This window comes from Seriola aureovittata, chromosome 1 (genome assembly GCF_021018895.1).
Source record: "Seriola aureovittata isolate HTS-2021-v1 ecotype China chromosome 1, ASM2101889v1, whole genome shotgun sequence".
NCBI lineage: Eukaryota > Metazoa > Chordata > Actinopteri > Carangiformes > Carangidae > Seriola > Seriola aureovittata.
Genome location: NC_079364.1, coordinates 28,150,903 through 28,176,928, shown reverse-complemented (window position 1 = coordinate 28,176,928; position 26,026 = coordinate 28,150,903). Strand labels below are relative to the sequence as shown.

Sequence of the window (26,026 nt, the reverse complement as noted above, 5' to 3'; positions counted from 1 at the left end):
AATTTTCTTTTAATCGAATGAGTGACCAAATAAATAGACATAAATAAATATATAAATATTTATAAGTACATATATATGTAAAGTACTATTGCAGTTTATTACAAATTATTTCTTATACTGATAGCCATTATTTTTATTTGTTATCAAAACATTAACTCAGTGAATGTAATCTAGAAACACGATGACATCACCATAACAAAGGCAGCTGTGGCAAGAAATGAGTCAGATGTTCAGACAGGCTGTAAACATGCCAACAGTTTGGACAGATTACCTAAACCATCCCTCATTACACACTTTACAGTAGATCAAAGCTGAACCAGGAAGTGGGTCTGTAAATTGCGATGGATGTTTACAATGGACTGATGGGTAATAATTTTGAGGTTTGCCCTAACTAAACTACGCTGACTAATTTGTGGGGATTTGCTGAAAGGACGATTATTGGCTCTCTTACAGTGAGTTAGACCAATAAAACTGTCATGTTTGTGCAGTAAATATGAAGCTGCCACCAGCAACCAGTTATCTTAGCTTAACACAAAAACTGGAAACATAGGGAAAATGCAATGCACTAATTTGTTTGTTTAATATGTACAAAAACCAAAGTATATAAATGTGAAATTGTGGTTTTACGAGGGGTCATTTGCTAGACTATGTATTGACTTGAATTGTGTTGTCACCATGAGGATGCCAGGTAACCAGCAAAGATTCCAGCAAAGTAACTACACTAAGCTAGGCTTAGCTGGCAAGAATGTGAAGTGTATTTTCCCTAAATGTCAAACTAGTCTTTTAAAATCACCTCACTGCTGATGTTCCTTCTGTTCGGACCAAATCTCATCAATGAATTTTTTAAGTATGCGTTTTTATTAGCAATAGGAATGTTGGCCTAAGACCAAGAGTTGTAATCAATCATAATTATAGTCAAAGTATCATTTTTCACCCATCTTTCACTCTTTTCACCCAAATATCAGAATCTGTTTCTTATCCTCTGGATTGTGTTGTCCATGCTTGTTCATACACAAAAGGAGACACTGTTTGGTTGATACTTGTCCATTTATCACTACTTCTCTCTGCCAAGGATGTTAGGTTGTCACCTGTGTCTGTTTGTTTGTGTGTTTGTTTGTCAGCAGTGTAATGGAAAAGATGAAGAACCGATTTGGACTGAATTTGGTGGAGGAATGGAGGATGAGCCAGGGAAGCCATTAAATTTTGGGGCAGATCCAGATCATTTACTATGAATTGGAATTTTGTTTCTCGGAAGTCTGGTGTAAGTTGTTTGAGACTGGCCTTGGCGGAGGACTGCACCTTGTGAGTGCCCTTCTAGTTATCTCATGATTTTGGTTTTATTTTGCACTTTGTAACTCTATAAATAAAGATTATTCTTATTATTGTCATTATTATTAGAAATGTTTGCTTGGTGTCTAATTGCATCAGTAAGTAAAACTGTCAGTCTTCAGAATGAGTAATTGGCTATTGTGATTCACATTTCCTCACCATGTCTGGACCGCAGCTGGTTCCTTCTGCAGCGGGCATGAACTTGGTCTCACATCGGTGTCCTGTGCGATGACACCACAGCGACTTACAGATGTCCTGTCAAAGGAGACACACACAGATATACAGGAAGTTTTCAGTTTTGGCACCTTTGCATCATGTCCCTCCCCTCTTTCCTCTTCCCTGACCTGACAGCACCTGCTTCTTGCCAGGACCACCATCATGCTGGTGGATAAGCCCCCACCGCCGCGATAACTGGGAATAAGCTTCTCCACAAAGCGTCTGTGTCAAATCTAATCACTGTACTTCTTTAATGAAACGGGCTATAATTGTATGTGTCATCTGACCCAACAATACAGAGACAGAGCGAGCGAGTGAGCACAGAGGGAGAGCCAAGGTCGAGAGACAGGCGGCAGAGTCTGGCAACCCGCCCAACTGCAACTGGCAACGGGAGAGAAACTAGAAAGGAGGGAGGGTAAGAGCAGGAGAGACAGCTCTGGTGTGTGTTGAGTCTTTGTCCTCACTTCTATGACACGGAGCAGGTGGCTGACAGCCACACCGCCATACTGAAAATCATTCTACATGAGCCCATCAGCCGAAAAAAAAAAAAAAAACAGGGAGAAAAAGTGTGAAAGGTAGCCCCAAATCCTCAGTCAATCAGTGTGTAGATTAATTTACCACCCACTGACTAGCACACAGGTCTAAGAAATGCAGATGTAGTATTTGGTCTTCTTTTAGGGGAACATAGCAGGGATTTGGAGTCGTGAATAAGTCGTGAATAGCCAAGGCCATGTCATGTGTGCTAATGTGTCATATACACGATTTCCCAGCAATTACAGCCCTGCAAGAGGAAAGCCTGGAGTATTTTAAACAGCATTTACATGTGAATCAACATCACTGAATGCACCGAACATAAAGGCTTATACCAAGACCACAGGGATTCAGGGGGGTACATGGGGGGAGGTTGGGGGGTGATTCCCATTCAAAAGATAGAATGCATTTTAATGGAGGGTCACATGCGGGGGGTTTAAAGTTGTTGTGCAAATATCATGCTAATTAATAAAGTGCCAATTTACTGGCACTGTAAAGCAAACAAGTGCAGCCCCTATATGATCTGAGTGCCACATCTCATTAGTGGAGACTCATCTAGTGCATCTTGGTTTAGGCAGAGACGCATGAATGAACTGATTTACAATTGTTGAGGTCCATGTAAAACCAGGACTATTCAACTTTGGTTCTGTGTAACTGCACAAGACACGGTTAGTTTGAGGATCTATTGTAGGAATGACTTCAATGAGAGAGGAATGAGACAGCTCTTGGCAAGTAAAGGAATGACGGTTGGTGCCGAACTGACAACCTTCCCTCTTGTCTGCTAAGTAAACAGCTATTAATGCTAACCCTGGCTATGTAGCATTAGCAAAACTTACAAATTGAAGTTTTAAATGGTTTCAAAGTAAATAAAATGACAACAAATGAAAATCATGTTTAAAATTCATACGTATCTCACCTTGACAAAATCAAGGCTGCATAGTTTTGCCTTTGAGCCAAACTGCCACTTGCACTGCGTGTCAGCGTCGTACAACTGGCCCGGGAGCTGTTCAGGGTACTTGTACTGACCGATCTGCCTGGGCTCGTCCACCAGACAGGATGCCTGGGCTGTTCTGGTGAACACAGCACACCACCCGTGTCAGTCAGAAAGAAAGCAACAAAAACTGACACGCAAATTTGACACCGTATGTGTGTGTGTCAGGCCTAACCCAAGGAAGCGGCTGAGGTACTGTCGGCTGCAGGTGGACCAGGAGAAGACCCCGTTGTTTCCAGCCAGAGTGGGAGACATAATGTTGCCTTCGGTCTTGCGACAAGGGTTGCCCTCCCCATCGTGGATCATCCCAAAACTGGAGAAAAATGAAGAGAAATAGGTGACATTAGGTTCACACCTCGTCATAGTATCATAGGGAAACAAGTCATTCAAAGATAAGAACTTCAAATGAGAAGCAGCAACAGGTGAATTTCAGCTATTTGATTTTTATTGATCTTGACAGTTTCCCCTGTGATGATAAAAGTGATGTCATCGTTTGCCCACTTTTTTTAAGTTATACTATGTCATACAATGAAAATATATTTGGTTGAACTGAGTCATTACTACAATGTGTCATATGTTTAACAATTACTTCTTTGCTAATTTATCAGTTTTAGGTCTAGACCCATGTTCTATTCAGCTGACCAAATTCATTAGGACACTTCAGCTTATAGATATTCTGACATGTTATCACCTGAGTGTATTAATAAAAAACAATTTGTTCCCAGACAAACAGAAATCTGCAAATATCAAAATAAACTTCTATCTCAATAAAAAACGTATAAACACAAACACGGAGTTGTGCTGCCTCAGGCAGTTTCCATTATTCTCTCATAAAGTGTCATGGAATGGATGAAGTAGTGCTCTAACGTAATGCTTTTATTCCACAGCGTATTTGTTTCTTTAAATCAGACCATGTTCATTTCATTTAATATAGATTCATTACATCCACGTGCAGCACAGAGCCAGTACAAAGACTGGTACAGTGCACTGCTCTAAACATCTGACACTGTTTTAAGTCACTTGCACAATTTCTGTCAGTGTTGTTGTCAACTTAGAGAAAGCAGCTTTACAACTATGACACTCAGAAAGTTTGTGCTCACAAGTGAATTTATGTGACGCCCTCAATGCAGTTTTTGCTAAACATACTTGTGTCCAGACTCGTGAGCGATGGTGAAAGCCAAGCCCAGTCCTGTGTCTTCATTGATGGTACAACTCCTGTACTTACTGCACATGCCACTGATGGGGGCAAAACCTGCACAGACGAAGACAGATAAGGTGTCAGGAGGAGTAGGAGATATTTGGTTATTAACTGTAACATACTGACTGCATACAAAGCCAAAGGTTAACAAAATCCAACCTCACATCTCTAACATAGAATCCTCTTGTTTCTGAGCACATTCTTTCTGCTGAAACCTCGAACAGATTTGGCAGCCAACAAATATCTGTAACAAATGCATTCACGTACTTGCACGTCTGGAGGGGAATTTCACACCAGCTGCAAAGTGCTACCTCACAAGCCTGGCTCACCGATCAGACTTTGATAACTGATCAGTTTATAGGACTACTGCTCATAATGGACCTGACAATATTTAGGGGAAGATAAGTGATCCTAACCTTGGGATTTACTGTGACAAGCTGACAAAATATTCAGTTGTGATCATTGTTTTTTCCTATTTTCTGGTAATGGACCCAAGAATAACAGCATGCACAGTAGGAACATCAATATGTGGTTGCTGAATGTACCTGTGACTTCAAGAAACAATGTCAAGCTTTAACAACGCTGGCAGAGAGTCACTTTTGAGTCACTTTTCATCTTTTATACCCCAGTAATTAATGAGATAACAAGATAAACTGCTGCCCTGACATTACGAGCATTTATTCGTGTGAATTCAATATGATGATATTAGCCAGGATGAGTTGGCTGCATTGTTGTTGATCCAGCTGCATCTTGTTCCTACAAGCTGTAAGATTAATTACCCTTGTCACCCTAAAGCACACTGGTCACTTCTGACATGGTGGACCTTGGTTCTTGCTCAAAATTTGTCACTTTGTTGCAGATTTTTCATCTTGCCTATCGAGACCCAGGTCTTTTTCAAATGCATTTGACAGACAACCATGGCAGGATACTTTTTAATGAGCTCTTTTCCTCCAGAGTGTCAGCTGATCAAGATGATGTTTGCATTTCTGCCCGGGGAATTCCATTGCAGGTCATAACCTCCTCTCTCTCCATGTTTCCTTCCTGCATCTACACCATTACCATGCAAGAAAGGCAAAATGCCAAAAAAAGAATTGCGAAAACATTTGGGTTACTCCCAAGTATGTGTGATTGGGATACTCATCTCTCCTGTTTGCACCTGTCAAATTTTCATCACTACTCACTGTAACGTCTACACCAACAGTATCACCTCAACACCTGTCTACATGCCTAAAAATTACAACATCTAAAGTGCAGTCAAAAAATCTGAAACCACATTCCCAATACAAGGGTTTCTTAGTTGTTGCCAATGCACACAGCTCCCTCAACACAGAGCATTGTCACTGAGCACGGTCTTACCCAGGGTGTCACAGGGCTCGTTCTTCCAGGAACAGATGTCCAGTCCGGTGAGGAGAACAGCATGATCATGACGTTTGCCGCCTTTCCCCACCAAGCCTGACTGCCACTGACAGAAGCTGTTGAGGGACTGGTCAGCATGGTGATTTATGGTCAAGCCCAGCTAGAAGTGAAGCGAGAGAAACAGTGATACAGAGAATGAGTGTCAGTCACCAGTGTTTCAGTGCAAAACAACATATTTTTGCAGAATCATTATGTGAATCTACTCACCGGGTCTTGTTCTAGTAGTAACAAGCTAACCACCACAATGTTGATGTCGGTCCCAATGGTGCCATCTTTGAAAAGACTGGAAACCTGCAACAGAGTAGGAAATAGAATTTGTTAATATCCCATTTGTTCCAAATCCAACATTCATGATTTTCTGATCTGCTTATGCTCTCCTTTTCTCTTGCAGAGAAACACTAAGTAATGTCCACATCCTGGATTGTGAAAATTTCTTGCACCCAAATTTAAGGTGGGTGCAGGTCCAAATCTTGGTGCCTTTAAAACCTTGACCACAGAATCAGGAATCAGCGACCTGCAAGGCAAGGGTCACATGAGCAACGGAAACAGCATCAGCTGGCTACCTTTTGGTGGCCTTTCCAGCTTGTCTATTACTAAAGTTGAAGAAGGTAAACAGTGCAGAAAGAAATAGCATACATGTAAGCATTTTAACATGTCAAAGCGATAATTATCATCTTTCATTTATACAGTAACTTCTAGTTGATCAGACTCTGAAAACCACATTTAAAGCTAGCTACTAGCTAGCTACTTTAGCGAGAAACAAGTATAAACAATTATGGAATAATGTCACACAAGAGAGACAAAGGAAGCAAATTGACTCAGTAATGTCTGTTCGGCAACAATATCTATCTAAAGTTTGCTTATATTAGCCAACGTTAGCCACCACAAGCTACAGGTCATACTAGACCAAGTAACGCCGTAGCAGCAAAAGTGTACATTTCAATGCTAATGAATTTTCCTTTACATTTTTAAAAACAAAATGAATGTGGTGTTTCTTCTTTCACAAGTTACATAAGGATTCAAACACATGACCCTCGCCATGCAGTTTGTCAAGAGTCTCCCACATTAGATGCCAGGAGAAGAATTCAAACAACAGCTGGGTTAAACAGATTTACAGTGCATCTCTTATTCTTTACTGTCAAGTATTTTACATGCCACCTCCTCCTTTCCTTCTCCTCCCTCTTCTCACCATGTTCATGACGGTGAGGACGTAGGTCGTGACGTTGTCCCTGCCGTGTTTTTCCAGCAACTTCCTGTCTGCCACCACCAGGGTCTCCACATTCAGACCACCCACCCTGTTGGAGTTGATGGGCGATCTTTTTGCCCTTCCTGGTCCTTCCACCCCGGGCATCGCAAACTCATCGGGCATGATGAAACGGTCCTCAGCGGGAGGCTTGGGAGCGTCTACGAGGGTGAAAAGGGAAGAACGGAAGGGAGGAGAGACAGAGGGAGTTATGAAGTACAAAGACACAGAGAGAGAGAGAGAGAGAGAACTTGGCAGTGAGGGTCAAATGAATGAACTGTCTTTTTCCTGGCTCGTGCCAGGTGATAAGAGCAGAGCAGGGTGTTGAAAGGACAGGAAATTCACTCCCCATGCTGCTTCCTACCTCTCACCACTAGAAAGATATAACTGCAACCTAGGCAGAGGGTTGAGTAGCTGGTGTATCCCTCTCACAATGGCCTCAAATACATTTGTCATAATTATGCACTCAAATAAAATGGCAACTAAAAGACAGTAAAAGACATGACTGTTCTGTAAAATATTAAACACCATTGTGTTGTGAAGTGGTGATGACACTACAATAATAGCACCACAATATTTTTTTGTTACTTACTTTTTCAAGTCTTTGTTTACCCTGACAGAATAGCATCTGTATAGAACAATCCTTTTTGGTATGGAGATGATAATGTGAGCTTTAATTATAGATGATAATACTGAGACAAAAAAATCAATTACTACAGTCTAAAATTGCATTTTTGGTTTCCTCATCCAAGAAATTTGCATCCAATAATCCTGTATAGTGTATGTCAAATAGAAGCTGAAAGCCAATTACACTGGCATAATGACATAAAGACTAAACCAAATAAACCAAAACAACAAACAGAATGATAAAATGTGAATTATACAGAATTATTTTAGAAGCAAAGATCTTCATGAGCCCAGTTTAGATGTTGTATTTCACCACTTAGTGTTGAAAATTGACATTTTGTCAGTCTGGGGAAGGAAAAGTGAATTTATTCATTTACTTAGTATGATAAAAACAGAAATTGATTTTTTAAACATGGAGACTGCACACAGACTAAGTTGCCTGTTCACATACAAATACACAGTTAGACAGTTACTTGAAGAAAGGCTGGGAGATGAGATAAACTTAAATTTGGTACATGGATATGTACATGTAATATTGTAACTAATGATTTTCTTTTAGTTTTGTATGTGTTACCAGAAGATGTGTTGATGAGCTTTGATGTATGATATATAGCGATGTCTTGTAAAGCATCTATTCTATATTCCCCCATGATTACTATCTTTATATCTCATTTTCCTTTTGATATGTTACATCACAAATTCAAAGTGGCCATGGGATATGGAGAAATACTCAGCACCTCAGGAATATCTGTTGAAAAGCAACAGTGACAAGAAAATAAAATTAATACTTCTATTCAGATTTTAATACACCTATTTTGCGCTTTGGTTTTTTTCTGTTAAATTGAAAAGATGCCATGCATCAAACAATGCATTCACCAATCCATTCACTCTGAAATGCAGTTTTTAAATAAAACAAAGACTATAATAATGTATATATATTTTTAAACTTAATAGTGACAAAATAATGAATTACATTTAGCATGTTAACCTGAATGTATGCATATGCAAGCCAGTGATGCATGTTGATTCATGGTGGTCAGGGGAGAGATGTGTATTTTTCAAATTAGCTAGAATAAATAAAGAGTGTGTTCTCTTGACGTACATGATTAAATAGCTAATGAATGTAAAGGCTCTAAATGCCCGATTTTTCAGATTTACATCACACACCATAGTCAAATCAGTGACATATGACGTGTTGCATGAAGGGTGAATGTAATAAACTGACAATTCATTATAACAGTAACTTCACTTCCTCAACATTAATACACAATTATTAGATAGTGACGGAGGAATAAAAGGTTAATATAAGGAATATAAGGTTCCCTTACATACATTGCTTGCGGTGTCCGCAGAAGTGTTGCCGCTGTAGCTTTCCATGCTGGTAGTCATGGTGATGATGATGCTGATGATGATGATGAAGGTACGGATCGTCAGGTCTGGAAGAACTGGTGCTAGATGGGCTGGTAGATCTTCTGTGGACAACGTGTTCTGCTGAGCGTTTGTAGACAACATGTGGGTGGTGACCACTGGGGACGCTGTAGTTGTGCTGTTTAGCCAGATGTTGGGGTAGCGGGGCAATCAAATACTCCTCCTGAGACACACGGATCAAACCTGACTGGAAAACACACACACAAACACCATGGACAATAAGTGAAAACCACAGATTACTCACAAAACCCCACAAAAATCCCTCCAGATACATTTTTCAATGGTAGTTACTGCAAAATATTTAGTATTTGACAGCATACTCTCCACTTCCTGGCATTGACAGTGCTATACAGTGTAGCTGTACACACACACATTTCACCTCCAAATCTGCCCAGATCAGCCCCACCTAAACTGAGAACCTCCACTCTATCCTAATATTAGGCAGATGTGCACAGTGCATCCAGCTGCTTTAGAGGAAGAGATGTCAAATTTAGCTGGAAGACAGTAAAGCATAAAATTACTATTTTCATGGAGAGCTGACTTTTGTTTTTAATTGATTATAACAAAATTTAAATTGTGTGCACAACTAGTTCGGTCCAGTTTAGGGCTTTTCTTCAAAACATCATTTACTCCAAGCGGAAAATACTGCAGTGCCTGTTATTGACATATTCATATAATGACAACATTGTGTTCCTGGTTTTGTTTCCAAAATAAAATCTGTCCAGTGTACACTGCACTTTTAAAAATGTTAAAATTTAATTCACTACTTGATTCTATTCCCTGACCCTGACTAATCTTATTCACAGGTTTGAAACAGTCAACTTCATCTAATGTGTCATCTTTATTGGAAAACAGCATAAAGATGTGGGCATGCACATATGGCTGCACTATACTCAGCATATTAATAACATCTATTTTGATTTCCCCTTCTGCAGAAGAGGCTATACTGGAGGAGATTCAGCTTATATTTGTAGTTTTTGTTGCAAGACACATCACGAAGCAAATCAACTTGTCTAGCTCACCACTTCAATGTCAGAGTAACTTCAGTGCTTTGGCTTCCTGTTTTCATTAAGTGGCCGTAACTGCTCTTTGAACTGAGTGACTGAGCTACTGAACCTTAAACACGACCACAGGATTCTATCTAAGTCACTCCACAACCCACATCATGTATACAAAATAGCTGTGCAATCACACACACACACACACACACACACACACACACACACACACACACACACACACATAAAAACATACCTCACTGAAAACACACACATACACCCACTGACCCAGTGACCTCTGACCTTTGTGTGTGTGTGTGTGTGTGTGTGTGTGTGTGTGTGTGTGTGTGTGTGTGTTTGTGTGTGTGTGTGTTTGTGTGTGTGTGTGTGTGTGTGTGTGTGAGACAGGACCCTGCTCCTGTTGAACTGACCCCATTCCCCCCAGACTAGCAGGTGGCAAAATAAACAGAGACAGGACAAAGGGGAGGCCATGGCAAAGCTCTTGTTGTCAAAACAGTGCCTGGATACATGGCAGGCTGCCATCATCAGCCCCATCCATCCCTCTAACCATCCATCCATCCCTTCATCCATCCAACTCTTTAACTCTCCGGCTTCCAAGCACATCTTCCATCTGTCCATAAATCATCTCCTGCTTCCATCAATCCTCCATGGTGCAATGGGAAGTTCTCAAGGAAGTTCTTTATTTTGACTACATGAAAGCTCCACGTGGTCCAGTGGTTTGGAGTTTTCATTCTGCGGTGTCAGTGGCTTTAACCCCAGCACATCGTTACCTGCCAAAACAACCTTGAGCAAGCTTCACAGTTACCTGCTCCAGCAGCATCGCTCTGAAAGGCTCAACCTGTGAGCACAAGGTGGAAAGAAAATTTTCCCCCAGGCTATGAATAAAATATATCAAATCAAAGACTTGAATTAAGAGAGAGAGGGAGAGAAGGTCCTTGGCAAAATAGAGTGCAGTTTCCCAAAATAGACTGGAATTCAAAACAGAGCTAGAGGAGGTCAAAGGAGGTGTCACCCATCAGCACACACTGCTGTCGTCTCTCGTTTGCCCATCTTTTCATCTGTCTTTCAGTCTGGCATTTACAACATACGTGGTCTGCGATAACATACACCTCATCAAATATTCCCCTTTTAAAATGAAACAGTGTCCTTTTTCTTGACAGCTCCTTCTGTCAAGCGATATCAGTGTAATCACCTCACAACGCCAGGAGATTATTTCATAAGTTTTCCTCCCTTCAACCAACACCCTTGGAACATCACACTGACTTTATTACGACAACATGAAAATCTGATTTTTAAACATGAGATTATACTGATTCTGTTTGAGATTTTGCAGAACATATCATATGATTTGCCATCAGACAAAGATGTAATTAATGACTATTAATGACCCAACCTGGCAACCACCACAACCCAACAATAAATCTAAAGGCCCAACTGTCTGAAGTTACATCATTAACTTACAATTCATGCTTTATATCTCTCTCTATCTCTCTCGCTCTCTCTCTCTGTCTCTCTCTCTCTCTGCGTCACCACATCTGCCAGCTCTCCACTTTCTTTTCCAGGAGTTAGCAGATGATAATGACAGGAAATTAATTCCATCTGCAGGGATGGTAATAATGGTGGTGTGTGTGTGTGTGTGTGTGTGTGCGTGTGTAGAGATTAAACTTTCTTCTGTCAGTACGTACTGCATGTTTTAATGAATACCACAGACAGAGCAACTAAGAAAACGTACGAGTTACCTGCCTTCCAAAATAAAACATCACCTGCTTTAAGTAGAACAGCGTCAATGGATCAACACCACATTTCAACCCTGTATCGTCCTACATGAAGGGATTATGGCGCAGCTACGAAACCTATACACATATGTAGCCGCCGTAGCTGCACTGTAGAACATGCTGTTGCTGCTGTTGCCTGCTCAGAAATGTAACAACACACGCAGCCAGTGAATGGTCAGCAGGTTTCTGATGCATATAGAAGACAACACAAGAAGTTAAAGTAAATCTAGTATAACCATCTCAATTGCAGACTATCGGCCTGTCGCAATCGTCACACTTTATCACAGTGAATAAAAGAGCATAAATCAAGAGATAAAGAAGAGCTGCAAGTATATGAGAACAATAATTACAACAGGACATGGCCCAATCAGGTACAATAATAATAAATGCTGCAGTGGTGCTACGAACAGATGGTGAACTATGAATCCAAACCTACACTGTAGGTATTTCTGGTGGTACACCCATTGACTCCTTGTGTTAAGTATAAGTCCAGCTTAATTCTTTAAATTTTCTCACATCATTCACTTCCTAGCCATCTGTCAGCACCGTCATGTGACTGGTTGTGTGTTTTGCGTGTCATTTGGATCTCATGTTTCCTTCTGCCATCTTCCCCCAAAAACACATCTTCCAGTGACAGCAGCCTTTTCTAGCAATGCTGTACCTCAACTTTCGTTGTCACAGTTCATTCTCATTTATAAATAAGACCTGGTCTCTGCTTGTACTTCAAGTATTTGTCTGACTAGGGGGCATCATAATCCTTTATTTATGCTGGATGTTATGGTAATGCATAATTTATAGGGTTGCTCCAACTATTTTACACATCAAGGTCAATTTATTCATCATGGGACGTACTACTCAGCCTCTTGAAACAGCTGTATGACTGTTGTAGTTCTGTAGGGAGTTTTCCAAGGAACGAAAAAAAATAACCTTGATGATGTCATCAGGTTTGTCTCATTGTTAACAGAAAGTCTGTGCTGTGAAATGATGTGTGCATTTAACCCAGCAATGTGTGTCTAACCAATCACACGACAGAACTGCATTATGAGGAATTCAGTGATTTTACTAGTAGGGACTTGAATTCAGGATAAATTGGCATCAGCTTCTTTGACCACCTTTGTGGAGGTGCTATACTAATTTGTTGGAGGGCACCTTTAATGCGCATCTAAGTCTATGATCAAATACCTGCTCAGTGGTGATAAATTAATACTTGTTTCTACTTGCCGTTCATCACTAGAGACAGGTACAGTAAAAGATGTGAGATTACTGAATCCACTGCTGATCTCCGGCAGGTGCAGTGAACACATAACTGCAATTAAAGTTTTGCCTTAAACGTTTAGATTTTTTGCATTTTCTTTAAAAACATTGAGTATCTTGCAGATTATAGATATACAACATTATTCCCTGTTTCTAACTCTCCTTTTAACTTCTTTTTTTCTCATCTGGTGAAAACACAATGCTCAGGTGCGTGGCCTATACATTTAATGATGTGTAAAGAAAAAGTAGATGTGTAGAGTTTCACAGGACTCTACGGGCGACAGGGCGTCTGTAGACACCAGAGAGGCCAGTGAGCAATGATACAGCAGACCTCTAGTTATCTCTGCACATTAACACTTGTAAGACTTTGCTAGATTAAAGGGACGAGCTAAACATCACTTTACTTTCCACAAATGTTTACATGCAGACTCGCACCTTTCTCTTGACACACTCAGATCAGACACACACAGATTACAGGCTGAACCAGGTCATATCCAGTCAGCAATGGTACTATTTTCAACATGAGGAAAACTTGGGTTAAAAAAAAAAAAAAAACTACCTCAGGACTTCTTCCTTTCCTTGGATAAAGTCAATACAAGCCACTCCAACAAGCAGCTCTGTCTCTTTGGCAAACATAACGGTTTATGTCAGGGGAGACAGCATCTTTAGCTTGTCTCTGTATAAACTACAGTCTCTTTTAAGGTTTCCCACCATGATATTATAAGGCAAATGAGTAAGTGCTTACATGCTGTTAAAGACTAGGGCCGAGCGGCGAGAAGCCCCAAGCTGGTGATTACTGAGCTCTAAAGAACATCTGCACTCCAGCTCAGCAGAGAATCATGTGAACACAGTGTGTGGTGAGGGGGGAAAAAATCATTCAGGAGCAGAGGAGGCCCCTCAGGCTTCTAACTTATTCAATGGAATCATAATCTGAGTAATTACAGTTTGCTCAAGAGAAATTATGTGTCTTTAAAATGGGGTAAGAAATTGGTAGGGTAGAGATGGTAATTTTTGGATCTTGGATTAGAAGAAGACAAGAGCTGAACAGCCATGACAGGAAACTGGTTGGGTTTTTCCTCCTTTAGCTTCAAATGACTGTGTTTCATAGCCGTTCAAGCCATTTACAGCCGCTCCATTGCTCATAGCATGTCTAGATGACCCTCTTCATGTATGACTGATTAGGATCACAATGTGTCAATAGCCCAGGGTTTTTTCAGCCCTTGTTTGGCCTCACTAATGGTCTTTGAACAACCTACTGACACCCTCTGAGCATGTCTGGGGAAGACAGCAGAAACTGATGGTGTTGGATGAGTCTATTGTCATTTGCAGCCTTTGGGCAGGGTCCTACTCGTTATCCCATGTAGACACAGCAGGAAACAGTAGGGCCACTCCCACACCAGTTCATACAAATGGAAATGCCCTCCTTCAAAGTGATGTTAATTGCTCTCTAACTGGGTTACAGCACAGCTCTAACACTTTTACTGACTTAAAAATACAGTGCTGCTGTGATGCAAATGACATGCGAGTTTAATGTTAAATGGACTTAAAACTTCCTAATTCTACAAAATAGTGCACATAAATGTGCTGGAGATATGTGCGATTAACTTTTTAATTTTCCAGCAAAGGTCAACCAGCCCTCAGTGATAGCACCTGGGGCTGGAAAGGTGGAGGAGACATGGATGGGAAGTTACACCCCTAACACCCAGAGGAGCTGAATCAACTGTATGTTGTAAAGGAAGCAAGATTCACTTTTGGAAAAATGAAAATGAAAAGTGTAGGTCGTCACAGCCAGTGACTATGAATACTCATTTTACTTTGCACAACTTTCCCAAAATCCCGGGTCTCAAAAATTTAATAATAAACAGAACAATAACGAAAAAGAAACTATCAGCTACAAGAAAAAAATGTTTCTACCTGCATCTGACCAAAGCAGAAATCCATGTTCGCTGTTGGTGTGAATGGGTTAACATGTGTTATCCCACCTGGCTCCCACCTGGCTCCCAGTAAATCTCACAGTAAGTCTGACAGTGCTCAGGTATAAACAGCTGATAACTACGAATCTCAGCACCCCTGCATTTGTCACTGGAACTTCCTGTGATGAAGACAGCAGAGAGTTAGTGGAAATTTTAGTATTTTACAACCTGCGTTATATTACAAGGGGCTAACTGGTGTGTTTCAGCTGGACTCAGAGAAACGCCATTGAAAAGTCATGTTGAAAAATACCAGAATTTCCCTTCAAGTTGGTTGCCTTCTTCTTCAAAAGAGGTGAAAAGCCAAATGTAGACAGAGGGGGTCTCATCACCCAGTTTTTCTGTAACCAAAAACCTGACAATCACACCTGCTTCCTCAAACAATTAACCAGGTGTGTCCAGGTGTAAAAACAGGCACGGCTCCAATTCCACCATATATACTTTTATTTCTCCACTTCCACCTGGTTCCTAATTTGGCAACTGTTTGTAGTCACTGCTGAACTGCACTGTTCACCTCGGTGTTGGCACTGACGGAGGCAGTGAAAGATAACCGGGAACAAGATCTCTTTCTGCTTCAGAGCAGCAGTGGATAGATAGACTACTCCTTCCTTATAAATCAAACTCTCACAGTAAGTATTCATCATACACCAGGAGATAATTTAATGTTCTCCAGCCTACTGATGATTTATCATCACCCAGTTTACTTTGATGATGCTCTCACACCTCCAAAGACAGCTGCTCTAAAGGTAGCAAACACAGCAGACAGTAGTAGTAGTAGTAAGACATTTTGCAGCTTTGTTCTGAAACACGGTATACCCAGTTTTACTTTGAACAATCTTCACAATCTGAGCTATACCCTTTTTACTTTCATTGACAGCATCATCGGCCGCATTGCAACAATCATTAGAGATACCATGAGCAGGTAATACATGTGGTGACCTGTTGCAATCACAGCACAACTCGACTCAAGGCAGAACATCCAGGCCCAAACCAAATCCTAATCAAATTTTTACATACATCACCTTGACACACTTTTGTAAAAAAAAAAAAAAAAAATCCAAATTTAAATAAGACCATTTTTACCATTAATCCCAGAGTTTGCTCTCTGAGAAACTGGAATGAAGACCATGTGTCCTTTACTGTGAGGTGACACTTTGGGCTGAAAGGTTGCTTTATGCCAACTGACAAACAAGCCTTAAACATGAAACAGCACTACACTGTATTTAACACATAAACTCTGTCATTAATGTCTGTCCTTATCAGCAAAGACTGAAAAATGACAGCTATAACACTTTAAGGAGTCACCACTCTTTATCACCACTCCCTACTCCTTATCAACCAGGCCTGGACCAAGTTTACTGTGAGCCTGGACTGTTTTACCACAGCAGCAGTCAGTGTAATGCAGTGGGGACAATAGTGGGCCAGATGTGATGTATGGGCTCTGTTTGTAGAAGTTGTAGCATCTACTTGAAGACTTCAACACCAGCCATTAGTCTTATGTGAGAAAGACCTTGCACAGACTAGAAAGGACGTACAAGCACACACACACACACACACACACACACACACACACACACACACAGACAGACTTTCTGTTCTTTTTCTCTTCATTTCACTCACACATACACACACACCATCCCACACCCATGCTGAGAGCCCGACGGCCACTCCCCCCATCCCTACCCCCACCCACTGGCATCTAACAGTGGGCACTACATCACTGTCAGCATCCAGACCACCAGGGAACGGCTTCAGGCCACTCTCCTCTTGTAGCGCCAAGCTCTGAGCTCCTCTGTGACCCAGCCTAGTCGCTGAATTATGGCCAAGCCAGAGAGGCACATTGTAGCGGGGAGACGTTCCAATTTGTTGGCCTTTACAGAAAACGGACAGGTACAAATGGCCCGAGTGCCGTCTGGAAATCGGTCATTCAAGTGTCATTTTAACTCTGCAAAAGCCTAAGGGATTTGAAAGCACACTGACAAACACACACACATCATATGTTGTCTCTGTTCCCAGCCCCGCGGATGAGTAATCTTATACTGTCTCAGCTGCAGGAGGAGTCTAATGGGATTTAAACATCTACATATGTTAAATATTCAAACAGTGCAAGAGAGTGTTTAAATGTATGCCTTTTGGCCAAATAGTTTTATTTCCCAGATGTAGTTCACAGGCAATTTTTTTGATTTTTGAATGTCATTGCAAAATCCCATTTAGCAGTCTTGAAGTAGGACTGACTTTTAAATCATCCATTATTCCTGAAATACATATTCAGCTTTATAAAACAACCAAAGAACTTAAAGTCTTTGCAAAAGAGGATGTCACATTTTCCAAACAAATAACGCCGCTCAGCCTCTCATACAGTATACTGACATCACATTGTGACGTGTTCTACAACCACAAAGCAACTCCAGAGGCTACAGTACATCCAGCATCAGTAAAAAGGTCCGGGAAAAGAGCAAAGGCCCTTTTCACACCACAGGGAGCCCTGTGCCGGGTGGAGACAGACGTAGGTCGTAGGTTGAGCTGCGGTCGTACAACAGTCACCAGTGGGTGCCACAACATGCGGCACCGTGTCAACGACGGCCATCAGACAGCCGGTTTGATCTGAGCTGCCTGAGAAGATGAAGGGAGCTGAAGGAGAGAATAAAGGAGGTGTGTAGTGACACTTTCTTTAGTGTTTTTACTTTCACACGTAGCTGTGCAAACACATTTAAGCTATAAATTGTGACACCTGGGGGTTGCTGGGTTTTTAGGGCCAACCCCCACCACACATCCAGGACGTCCCCTGGGCTTGTTAAGAACCAAACCATAGTAAAAAAAAATAAAAATACATACATACATTTAATTTATCTGCAACACTTAATCTGTTACGCTTTTACTTACAACTAGGCACTGACAAGTCATTGAATGACACTGTGCTTGGTTCAGCAACTTCAGGACTCAAAGTGCAACAGAAGAGGAAAACTGATCCTTTGAATTGCACCTATTGGTTACTCTGAGCCTCAGAGCTCAGTTTCCAGAGAGCCCAACCTGTCTCTGGCCTGGCCTCCAGGGGCTTGGGAAAGGTCACAATAATAAAGGTCATGGTCAGCTCTGCCACAACCTGACACAGCCAGGCTGACGCGGGGAGTATCCCACTCTCAAATGCTTCAGTGACGACTGCCAAGTCATGAGCAATGACTTCAAACAGCCACAATAGACAAAAATGTTGCAGCAAGTGCATTTCTTAAACACTTGTTGCACATGTATACAAATTATAAACATGACAAAAATAATGATAAAATTATACACCATCATAAAATAATTGCAGTAAGCACAACTCCAACACTGACATCATCTATGACTCTTAGATGCGGTTACATAGGTAACTGACAACAAAATAAAAATCACAAATTTATATGCTGACTTCTACAGGGAGAGGTATTTCAGAAAAAACATATAAGCAAGAAAATGTTGTGCTTTACAGATTTCCCACAAGGCTTTGCATCTCAAGCCACTCTCCATGAGTTTAAAGGGAGTAAAATGATGCAGTATAACTTAACAGAGTATATCCTGGGTTGGAACTATTAGCAATTTGATTTATTAGTTGATTGATAGTTAATTAATCCCTAAATGTTTTGATACACGCTTAAACACTTGCTGGTTTCAGATTCTTCCTTCTGACGATCTGCTTCTTCGTCTTCAGCTCTCAGAAACTGTGATGGGTTATTTTGTAGTCCAAAATAGTATTAATTGATAGTAAAAAATAATCACAAGTTGCAACCCAAAATATATCAATTTAAAAAGTAATTTTCCTCAGAATTGTATATTTTCACTATCATATATACTACCACTATATATCTGCATCTTCATTCACCAGCTGCAAAGTAAAGTGTAAAATTTCTGAGCACATTCTGAGGATATAGTGTGACTATTTTTCTCACAGGGACCAGCACAGTGGCAGTGAAGGACTCAGATCTGCCCTCATCACCCCAGAGAAGAATCCTATCCTGGGAAGGGGCTGGGAGGACAGAGGGGAGCAGTAAATCACCTCTCCACTTGGCATTCACACGAGTGCTGAGCAGTTCTGAACTTGCACTATATAGTAAGAACCTGTGACAGTCCAGGTTGAAACCACTCCACCCTTCACCCTTACGCCCGCCCGGCCCCCCACCCATCCCCATACGCCCCAGCAGAGAGGATTGGGGTCAACCAGCAAAGCAACCTCAGATGAGAAACCCTCAAAAGAAGAAAGAAGGGGACCCGCTCCCCTCCCCTTTCCACTCCTCTTACAAATCAGAGAGCATTACATCTGAAGCGACATCCTTTCATCTCTCATGCAAAAGCGAAACAGACAACTTCATTTCACTCAGAAGCGTGAGCGTGATGCATCGTGAGGACTCAGAGAGAGTAATTAAAAGACAGCAAATAACACCATGTTCAATTAATGGGGATTTACAGTAGAAAATCCCTCTCTGCCAGTCATCCATCCTGCCCTGCTCTTAATACCATCTCGCCCTGCTCTTCATTTAAACAGCCGAATCCCACTTCCATCTGTTTGGCCTGGGCCGGGGTGGATGTTTAAAAAAAGGGCTTGGTCTTGGTTTGGCCCAGTAGCTGGTGCTGACACCTCTGCTCTATTACAAGCCGGGTCAAGTCCAAAAACCCTTATTTCAGACACTTTCTTTTCCCTTTCTCCTATTTCCTCGTCTCTGGTGAAAGGAGACAATGAAATGAAGAACGAGAGAGCAATTTTTCTTTCTTGCTCTCACCCCATTTCTTCTCCAAAGCTCTTTGACATAAACTGAGTCCATCTCTCCAACTCTATAAAGAGACCATCCAGCCTCCCTGGGAGCTTCCACCCTAGACAATGAACTCACATTATTCTTGCACAGCACTCTCTCGCTAGCGCTGCGCTCCCAGCCCAGCTCACTTCTCATTCATTATTTCATTCATTCATTCATCCTCTTTGCTTTTCTCTCTCTCGTTTTCCCAGATTTCCTTGTCCTCTTCTCTTTTTTTTACTGACTTCTTCCTCTTCTGGCGTTGTTTTTAATCCCACCTTAATCTCTTTCTTGAGCTTGTCACTACATCAAGGCTTGAATAGATCATTCCTCATTTGTACTTAATCCAAATATTCTGGGCAGAAGGCTGAATGAAAAGCAAGGGTTAACTGCTTTTGTTGTTCTAAGCCTTGCAGCAGTCTAACAAGACACACACACACTCACACACTCACACACACGGACTGATGCAATAAAAGAAAGAGACAGAGAGAGGAGGGAAAGGGCCAGAATTCACTTTTGATGCACTTGCTATTTTGTCTTACTTTATTCATTCACCTTTCATTTTTATCTGCCAGAGATAGAAAGACATGAGTCCATTTAACTGGCTGAGTGAACATCCAACCAGCGATGGCCCACTTGGGAGAGGAAGAGGGAGGAAAAAAAACTAAGCAAAAGCTCAGGGGGAGTAAAAAATAGATCAAAGCGTTCATCGAGGCCAATTCAAATGCAATCATGACCCAATCACATTGTGTCCCTGCAGCACTTTTAAGAGAACGGGTCAGTGGTGTTTTATTGTGGGTGGGAGCTAGCCTAATGAAAGGGACAATGTGAAGATTAGCAGTGCCAGCCAGGGAACTCAAACTTCACCCTGGCTTTAATTGCTGAGAACAAGAGGAGATGTATAAGCAAGGCAAACAGAGGACAAAAGAGCAGGGCAAGCAGGGAAGGAGGAAGTAAGAGGAGGTATGAAGACTGGATGATAAATGGATGGTATTGCTTTTATGGAGTGCAGTGTGTCCGTTTGGTCAAGGCTGTTGTGGGATGTGTGAAGGAATGTGTGTCCTGATTGACAGGGTCCAGGCACCTCATAAACCACAAATGAAGGCAGATAATGTTGTAATTACAGAGTGCAAATCAATCTGAGCCCACAGAAACACAGCATCACTTGTGCGAGCAGGGCTTATGTGAACGTCACAAATTCTGTGATTTGGCTTTGCTCTGAGATAAAGTCAAGTGAGCGCTACGAAGCAAACCAAGCTAACCAAGCTAACCGAGTAGCTGAGCATGAAAACTGAAGGCTATGTGAAATAGCTAGCTAACCTCGCTCTGCACAAACTGATATAATTAAGACGAGTAACATGTTGGTGCTGCTCTTCATAAACACCAGTTTATGCGTCTGCTCAATACATCCAGCTTTGGTTAGTATGGTTAGCTAGTTACACCACGAACCTCCCCCTAAGACAAAATTTTATATTTTTGTTATCATATTACAAGATACAGCATGTAAATCAGTTAGAGGTTCTGGTAAGCTTTTTTGTTGTTGGTGTTATTGTTGTTTGTTTGTTTTTGGTTTGTTAGTTTGTTTGTTTTCTGACTTTGGAAGGCTAGCTGTTTAAGCTAGGTTAGCCGTTTTTCTGACCTCAGCAATCAGTACGATAACATTTCCAATATACACACCTTAGGGGAGAAGTCTAGATATTTTTTGTTACCTGTTATACAGCTGCAGGTACCCTCTTGACCCCACAATTGTCCTCTGAAAGATAAAATGTTTTCTTGAGGCAAATATTTGCAGACTGCACCGGTCATGGTCATAGCCTGCGAAGCAGCCTCAATGCATATTCCACAGAAGAAGAAGAACAGAGTGAAGCAGCGCAGTCCTTGGGAATATTGGTTTCTAGCTTCTAGATATTGTTTTGTTTTTTTTTTTTTGTAGGGATCGTTATGTGAGGTAATCATGCAGTAACCAGGCTAAAGCTAGGCTAAAGTCAGGCTAAAGCCATGGTAACTCCTGCTCTGTGCTGAACACACATACATGAGGTTGAGATTAATCCTCTCTACTCACTCTCTCACAAAAAGCAACAGGCATATTTCCCAAATGTTGAGCTACTACTTCTAATATTCATTCGCACCAGTGGGTGTGGTGACTGGGGAAAAATGGAAATAGCAGTGACCAAAACTTAGCATAGATGTGTAAACAAAGGCATTGACATGGAAAATGTGATGAAGACACATTTCCACAAGGCAACACAACCAGTCCTGCACTTGTAGACAGTTGTTTCACTGGTGCTGGTGAGAACAGCTGGACTTGTGGGGCAGCTACACTGTTCAACATTATGCTTCCAAAACCAATGTGAAACTTTATTTCTTTGTTGCCCACAACAATTAACTGCGATTGCTCTTTCTGATCAGTAAGTTGAGTGTGTTTGTCAGTGAGCAGTTACACTCAATTATGACCTTTCTTCTTGCACTGTCATGTCAGCAGTGTAACATATCTCTCCTCTCCTGCTCTCTTCCTTTTATCCTTTCATTCTCTCTCCACTCCTCCCAATGTTCGAATAAGGGCAGGACAAAGCTTTAGAAACCAGAACTTACACTCATGGGTAATGATGTCATGTCACAGTTCACCCATATTATTACCAAGGTCTGAATTGTGCACACAATGATGCATCAAAACAATTGGGTCATTAGAGGAGAGAAGGATTTTCGGACATGGAGCGTGAGGTAGGGGTGGAGCACAAAATCTGTTGGGTGAAAGGATTTTATTTCTAATATATCCTCTAAACTTTTCAGAAACTGAAAACAAAGCATTCCTGTTAGGGTTTTTGAGGTTTCGTCAACCCAAGGGATGATACATTTTCTCAAACTATGATGAAACCATGTAATCAGTTTAAGTAAATTATAAAACGACTGCTGAGTTTTTCACATAACAAAAACTTGCAATTTCTCAAGAAGTTACAGGCAGACACTTACCAATCCAGAGCACGTTGATATGGCTGCAGAGGATGCTGACAGGTTACGGACAAATCCCTGATACAGGCAGTTGTGGAACCCCGCATCATCCATCACCGTGGCGATGCCATCTGAGTTGAGCGTCTGCACGGTGAACCCTGGGCCAACCACAGAGGACGAATGCAGGTCCAGGTGCATGTCCTGCCCAAAGGCAGAGAGCCGGTAGTGCAGAGAAGAGGACAGGGACCTCCTGCTGCGGTGGCTTCGCTGGGTCACATCATGGGTCAGGTATCCTCCCTCAGAGTTCACCTCCACCGGGGTTACAAACACGTAGTCTGACAAAAGAGAGGGATGGAAAGGAAGTCTCATCAAAAGATGCTAACATCAAATACTCAGATACTCCAGGAGTTATTTTGTGACTGATTTGTTTTGTTTGGCGTACACACCTTCTAACCATCCTCCTACTGGTTCAGTTAGTTATTTATTTTCCAGAAACTATTTGGCCAAGGAGGAGTGAGAACATTTGCATTTAGCTCTTGCTTATGTCAGTAGAGAAAGTGACAGTTACACTATAATAAAAGTATGAAAGTAAAGAAGTAAGTTGCAGCCTCTATACAAAACATAACCATATCTGGTGATTGCTTTACATTCTGGTTTTCTTACTGTGGAGCTAATGTTGGTGGAGACAGGTCCATTGTTTTACCCCTTTTAAAAGAAAGCTATGTCATGTCAATCTTAGATGCAATTAAATTAGCTCAACATGGTCCAGGTCCAGTCCAGTACATCACCAACATCTAAACAGGTTACTTTCAAAACCATCATTCGCAAACAAAACCTGTTACTGAAATGACAAGCTTGTGTTCAAGTGAGAGGTTCAGTGCGCAGCAAGTCATATGGATCACAGATGGATTTTAACAGAGGCCGTGACGCCAACATCATACTTCCATGCATGTCAGATATGGGTCAATACTTCAAAACCAGAGGTTGTAAATATAAAATGTTCTGATTTCATGCAGTAGTCATGGTGTTCCAGTCAGATAAAAATGCTAAAATGACTGTATTGCTTCAATACAGGAGAGCAGTGAGAAACACCAGAGTAAAAGCAGGAACTTTAACATTTGCATTAAGTTTTTTTCCCCTGTCTTTCAGCTTTGTTAATGTGACAAAGGACATGACTTTCTGTAGGTTCAGAAAATAACCTTTCAGTGGAGTACTAGGAGAATCAGGATGCTTTCTTCACAACCTGAGAAAAAAGTCCATCTCCCTTCTTCCCTCAGTAAATCAAAGTATGTAAATCACCTCAGCTTGTTTCCTTGGTTTCTGCAGGACAAAGCCATGAAGAGAGAATCCCTGTGTGTGCACTGCCCTCATTGGTCCTGTCTCAATAGCCACTGCAGCAGTGTCAGCTTATTATAAACCCTTATTATAACCCTAACCCTAACTTAAGGGTCCCAAACATTTTTTACCACGTGAACTGTGGACATGTCACCCCATTTCACACTGAAATTGTAATGTCACTAACTGTTTAATTCAAGACTATGGTCTACCTTGTTTTATTCACATTCTCATGGGATTCTGCCAGCTGGAAGAAACATCCACTGATGCCAAAAGACAAGCACTCACCATGATTTAATCCGTGGCTGTCACTGGAAGAATAGCTGGCCGAAACGCTGTGGGAGGTGTGTGAGCAGTAAATGTGCAGCGTCTGCAAAAAAAAAAAAAAAATCATAAATGGACAGGTAGCAACAGGTTGCAAGCAGTGGAAGAAGTGGAAGCCAAAAAAAGTGATAAATGGAGTTCCCCTGTGGAAACATGAGTTTAATTTAGGATGACAATCATTTGTCTTACTTTTCACCACAAGCAGTGGCTTGCTGTTGACATAAATCTTGCTGAAAAGAGACAAATACTTGCAAATGGTTGCATGTCTTGAGTTTAAGTGTGTGCATTTATACTTAGATGCCACATGCCTTGATAATATTCCAGGACAAGAAGGTGGAGAGTAGCTTGACTGAGGTGCAGCTGCCCAGCGGGATGGGTAAAGTCCATATTAGAAGAAAAAGGCAATCCATGATGATGGCATGCAAAGCTCACACCTCCTCCGTTACCTCCTAAAACAGCGCAAAAGTAGTAATAACCTGCGGTAGCGCATAATGCAGTGTGCACGCATTGTTTAGTGGTTCGGTTCCCCGCGATACTGGTTCAGGTGAAGTCGGCAGGTTGCAGCAGCCGGTGGTGCGCACAGACAGGAAGCGCACTCATGAGTGTGTGAGAGTGTGTGTGTATATATGTGTGTGTCTGTGAGTGTGTGTGAGCAGCAGGTAGCGGTGTCGTGGATCACCGGGAGTAGCGCTGACTGAGCACTGAGCCCGGCTCTGTGAGAGCCGGCCTGCAGGATGGAGCAAAGTCAGCGGGCAGCAGCCAATCAGCGCGCAGCATCATTTACCACGCGGAGATAAAAGAGAAGAAAAAGATTCTCCTTTTAGCAGCAGTGGGACTACTGCTGCCTTCAGGTGCCGCTCGTAAATTTCTACTTTAAAAGTTCAGTGAGTCTTGGGCTGCTATTTAAAAAACGAGTTTTTGCCTTTGCAGTGGCAGGATGATGAAGAGCAGAAAATATACACACCATACGCGACTTTTTCATTTCTTTCATTAAAAAAAAAAAAAAAGGGTGCAATGAGAAAGTCCTGAATATTATACAGAAAATAGCCTACAGACAATAATTATATAATAATAATAATTATTATTATTATTAATTGTTTCACTTTCTTCTGTCACTTCTGCTACTGCGCTATGTGGTATAAACTAACTGTGGTGTAAAGTACCCCAGCACATGAATTATACTTAAAAGTACAATTTTCTTTCTTTTACTTATATTTCCATTTTAAGTTTCTTCATACTTCTTGCTATGGCAAACAGTAGCCTATATTTTTTAAGTGAGGGAAATTGGAAATCTATTTATTCAGGCTAAAAATGTATCTGATCAAACTGAACATCAGTGGTGAAGGAATTATTAAGATTATTTTCTGAAGTAACACTACTCACATTAAAATGTACATAACTACATTTACATGGGAAATTTTCACTCCAGTCTGACAGCTTGGCTAGTTATTAAGGAAGGCGAGAAGAAGATTTTAAATTTAAATCAGCTATTTGTAAGTTTTGCTATTGCTACATAGCCATCTACTGAATTTAGCATCTCACTTTCTGGTCGTGATTCACTGTAGAACTAGTCTAGAAGAACTGTTGCAAGTTCATCATCAAGCTTCATCTCTTTACTCAACAAAAGTAGAGGTGGAAATCAGTGCAACTGTTAACTC

General features: G+C 41.3%; 1 protein-coding gene across 2 annotated transcripts in view; it reads right to left on the bottom strand.

Moving 5' to 3' along the window:
• The window catches only part of adamts18 (ADAM metallopeptidase with thrombospondin type 1 motif, 18), a 61,104-nt gene extending 35,973 nt beyond the window's left edge, over window positions 1-25,131 (bottom strand). Inside the window, exons 1-11 of one of the 2 annotated variants that reach the window (XM_056381928.1) lie at window positions 24,677-25,131; window positions 24,333-24,414; window positions 22,731-23,044; window positions 8,884-9,166; window positions 6,871-7,085; window positions 5,889-5,972; window positions 5,622-5,781; window positions 4,214-4,319; window positions 3,243-3,380; window positions 2,993-3,146; window positions 1,489-1,584 (exon numbers count right to left, since the gene is read on the bottom strand). In XM_056381928.1, the coding sequence (XP_056237903.1) occupies window positions 1,489-1,584; window positions 2,993-3,146; window positions 3,243-3,380; window positions 4,214-4,319; window positions 5,622-5,781; window positions 5,889-5,972; window positions 6,871-7,085; window positions 8,884-9,166; window positions 22,731-23,044; window positions 24,333-24,414; window positions 24,677-24,778 (1,734 nt within the window). In that variant the 5' untranslated portion in view covers window positions 24,779-25,131. Of the gene's footprint in view, window positions 1-1,488; window positions 1,585-2,992; window positions 3,147-3,242; window positions 3,381-4,213; window positions 4,320-5,621; window positions 5,782-5,888; window positions 5,973-6,870; window positions 7,086-8,879; window positions 9,167-22,730; window positions 23,045-24,332; window positions 24,415-24,676 lie in introns of those variants that run through there. The other variant, XM_056381967.1, reaches the window with a different exon arrangement.
• Window positions 25,132-26,026: the final 895 nt, after the last annotated feature.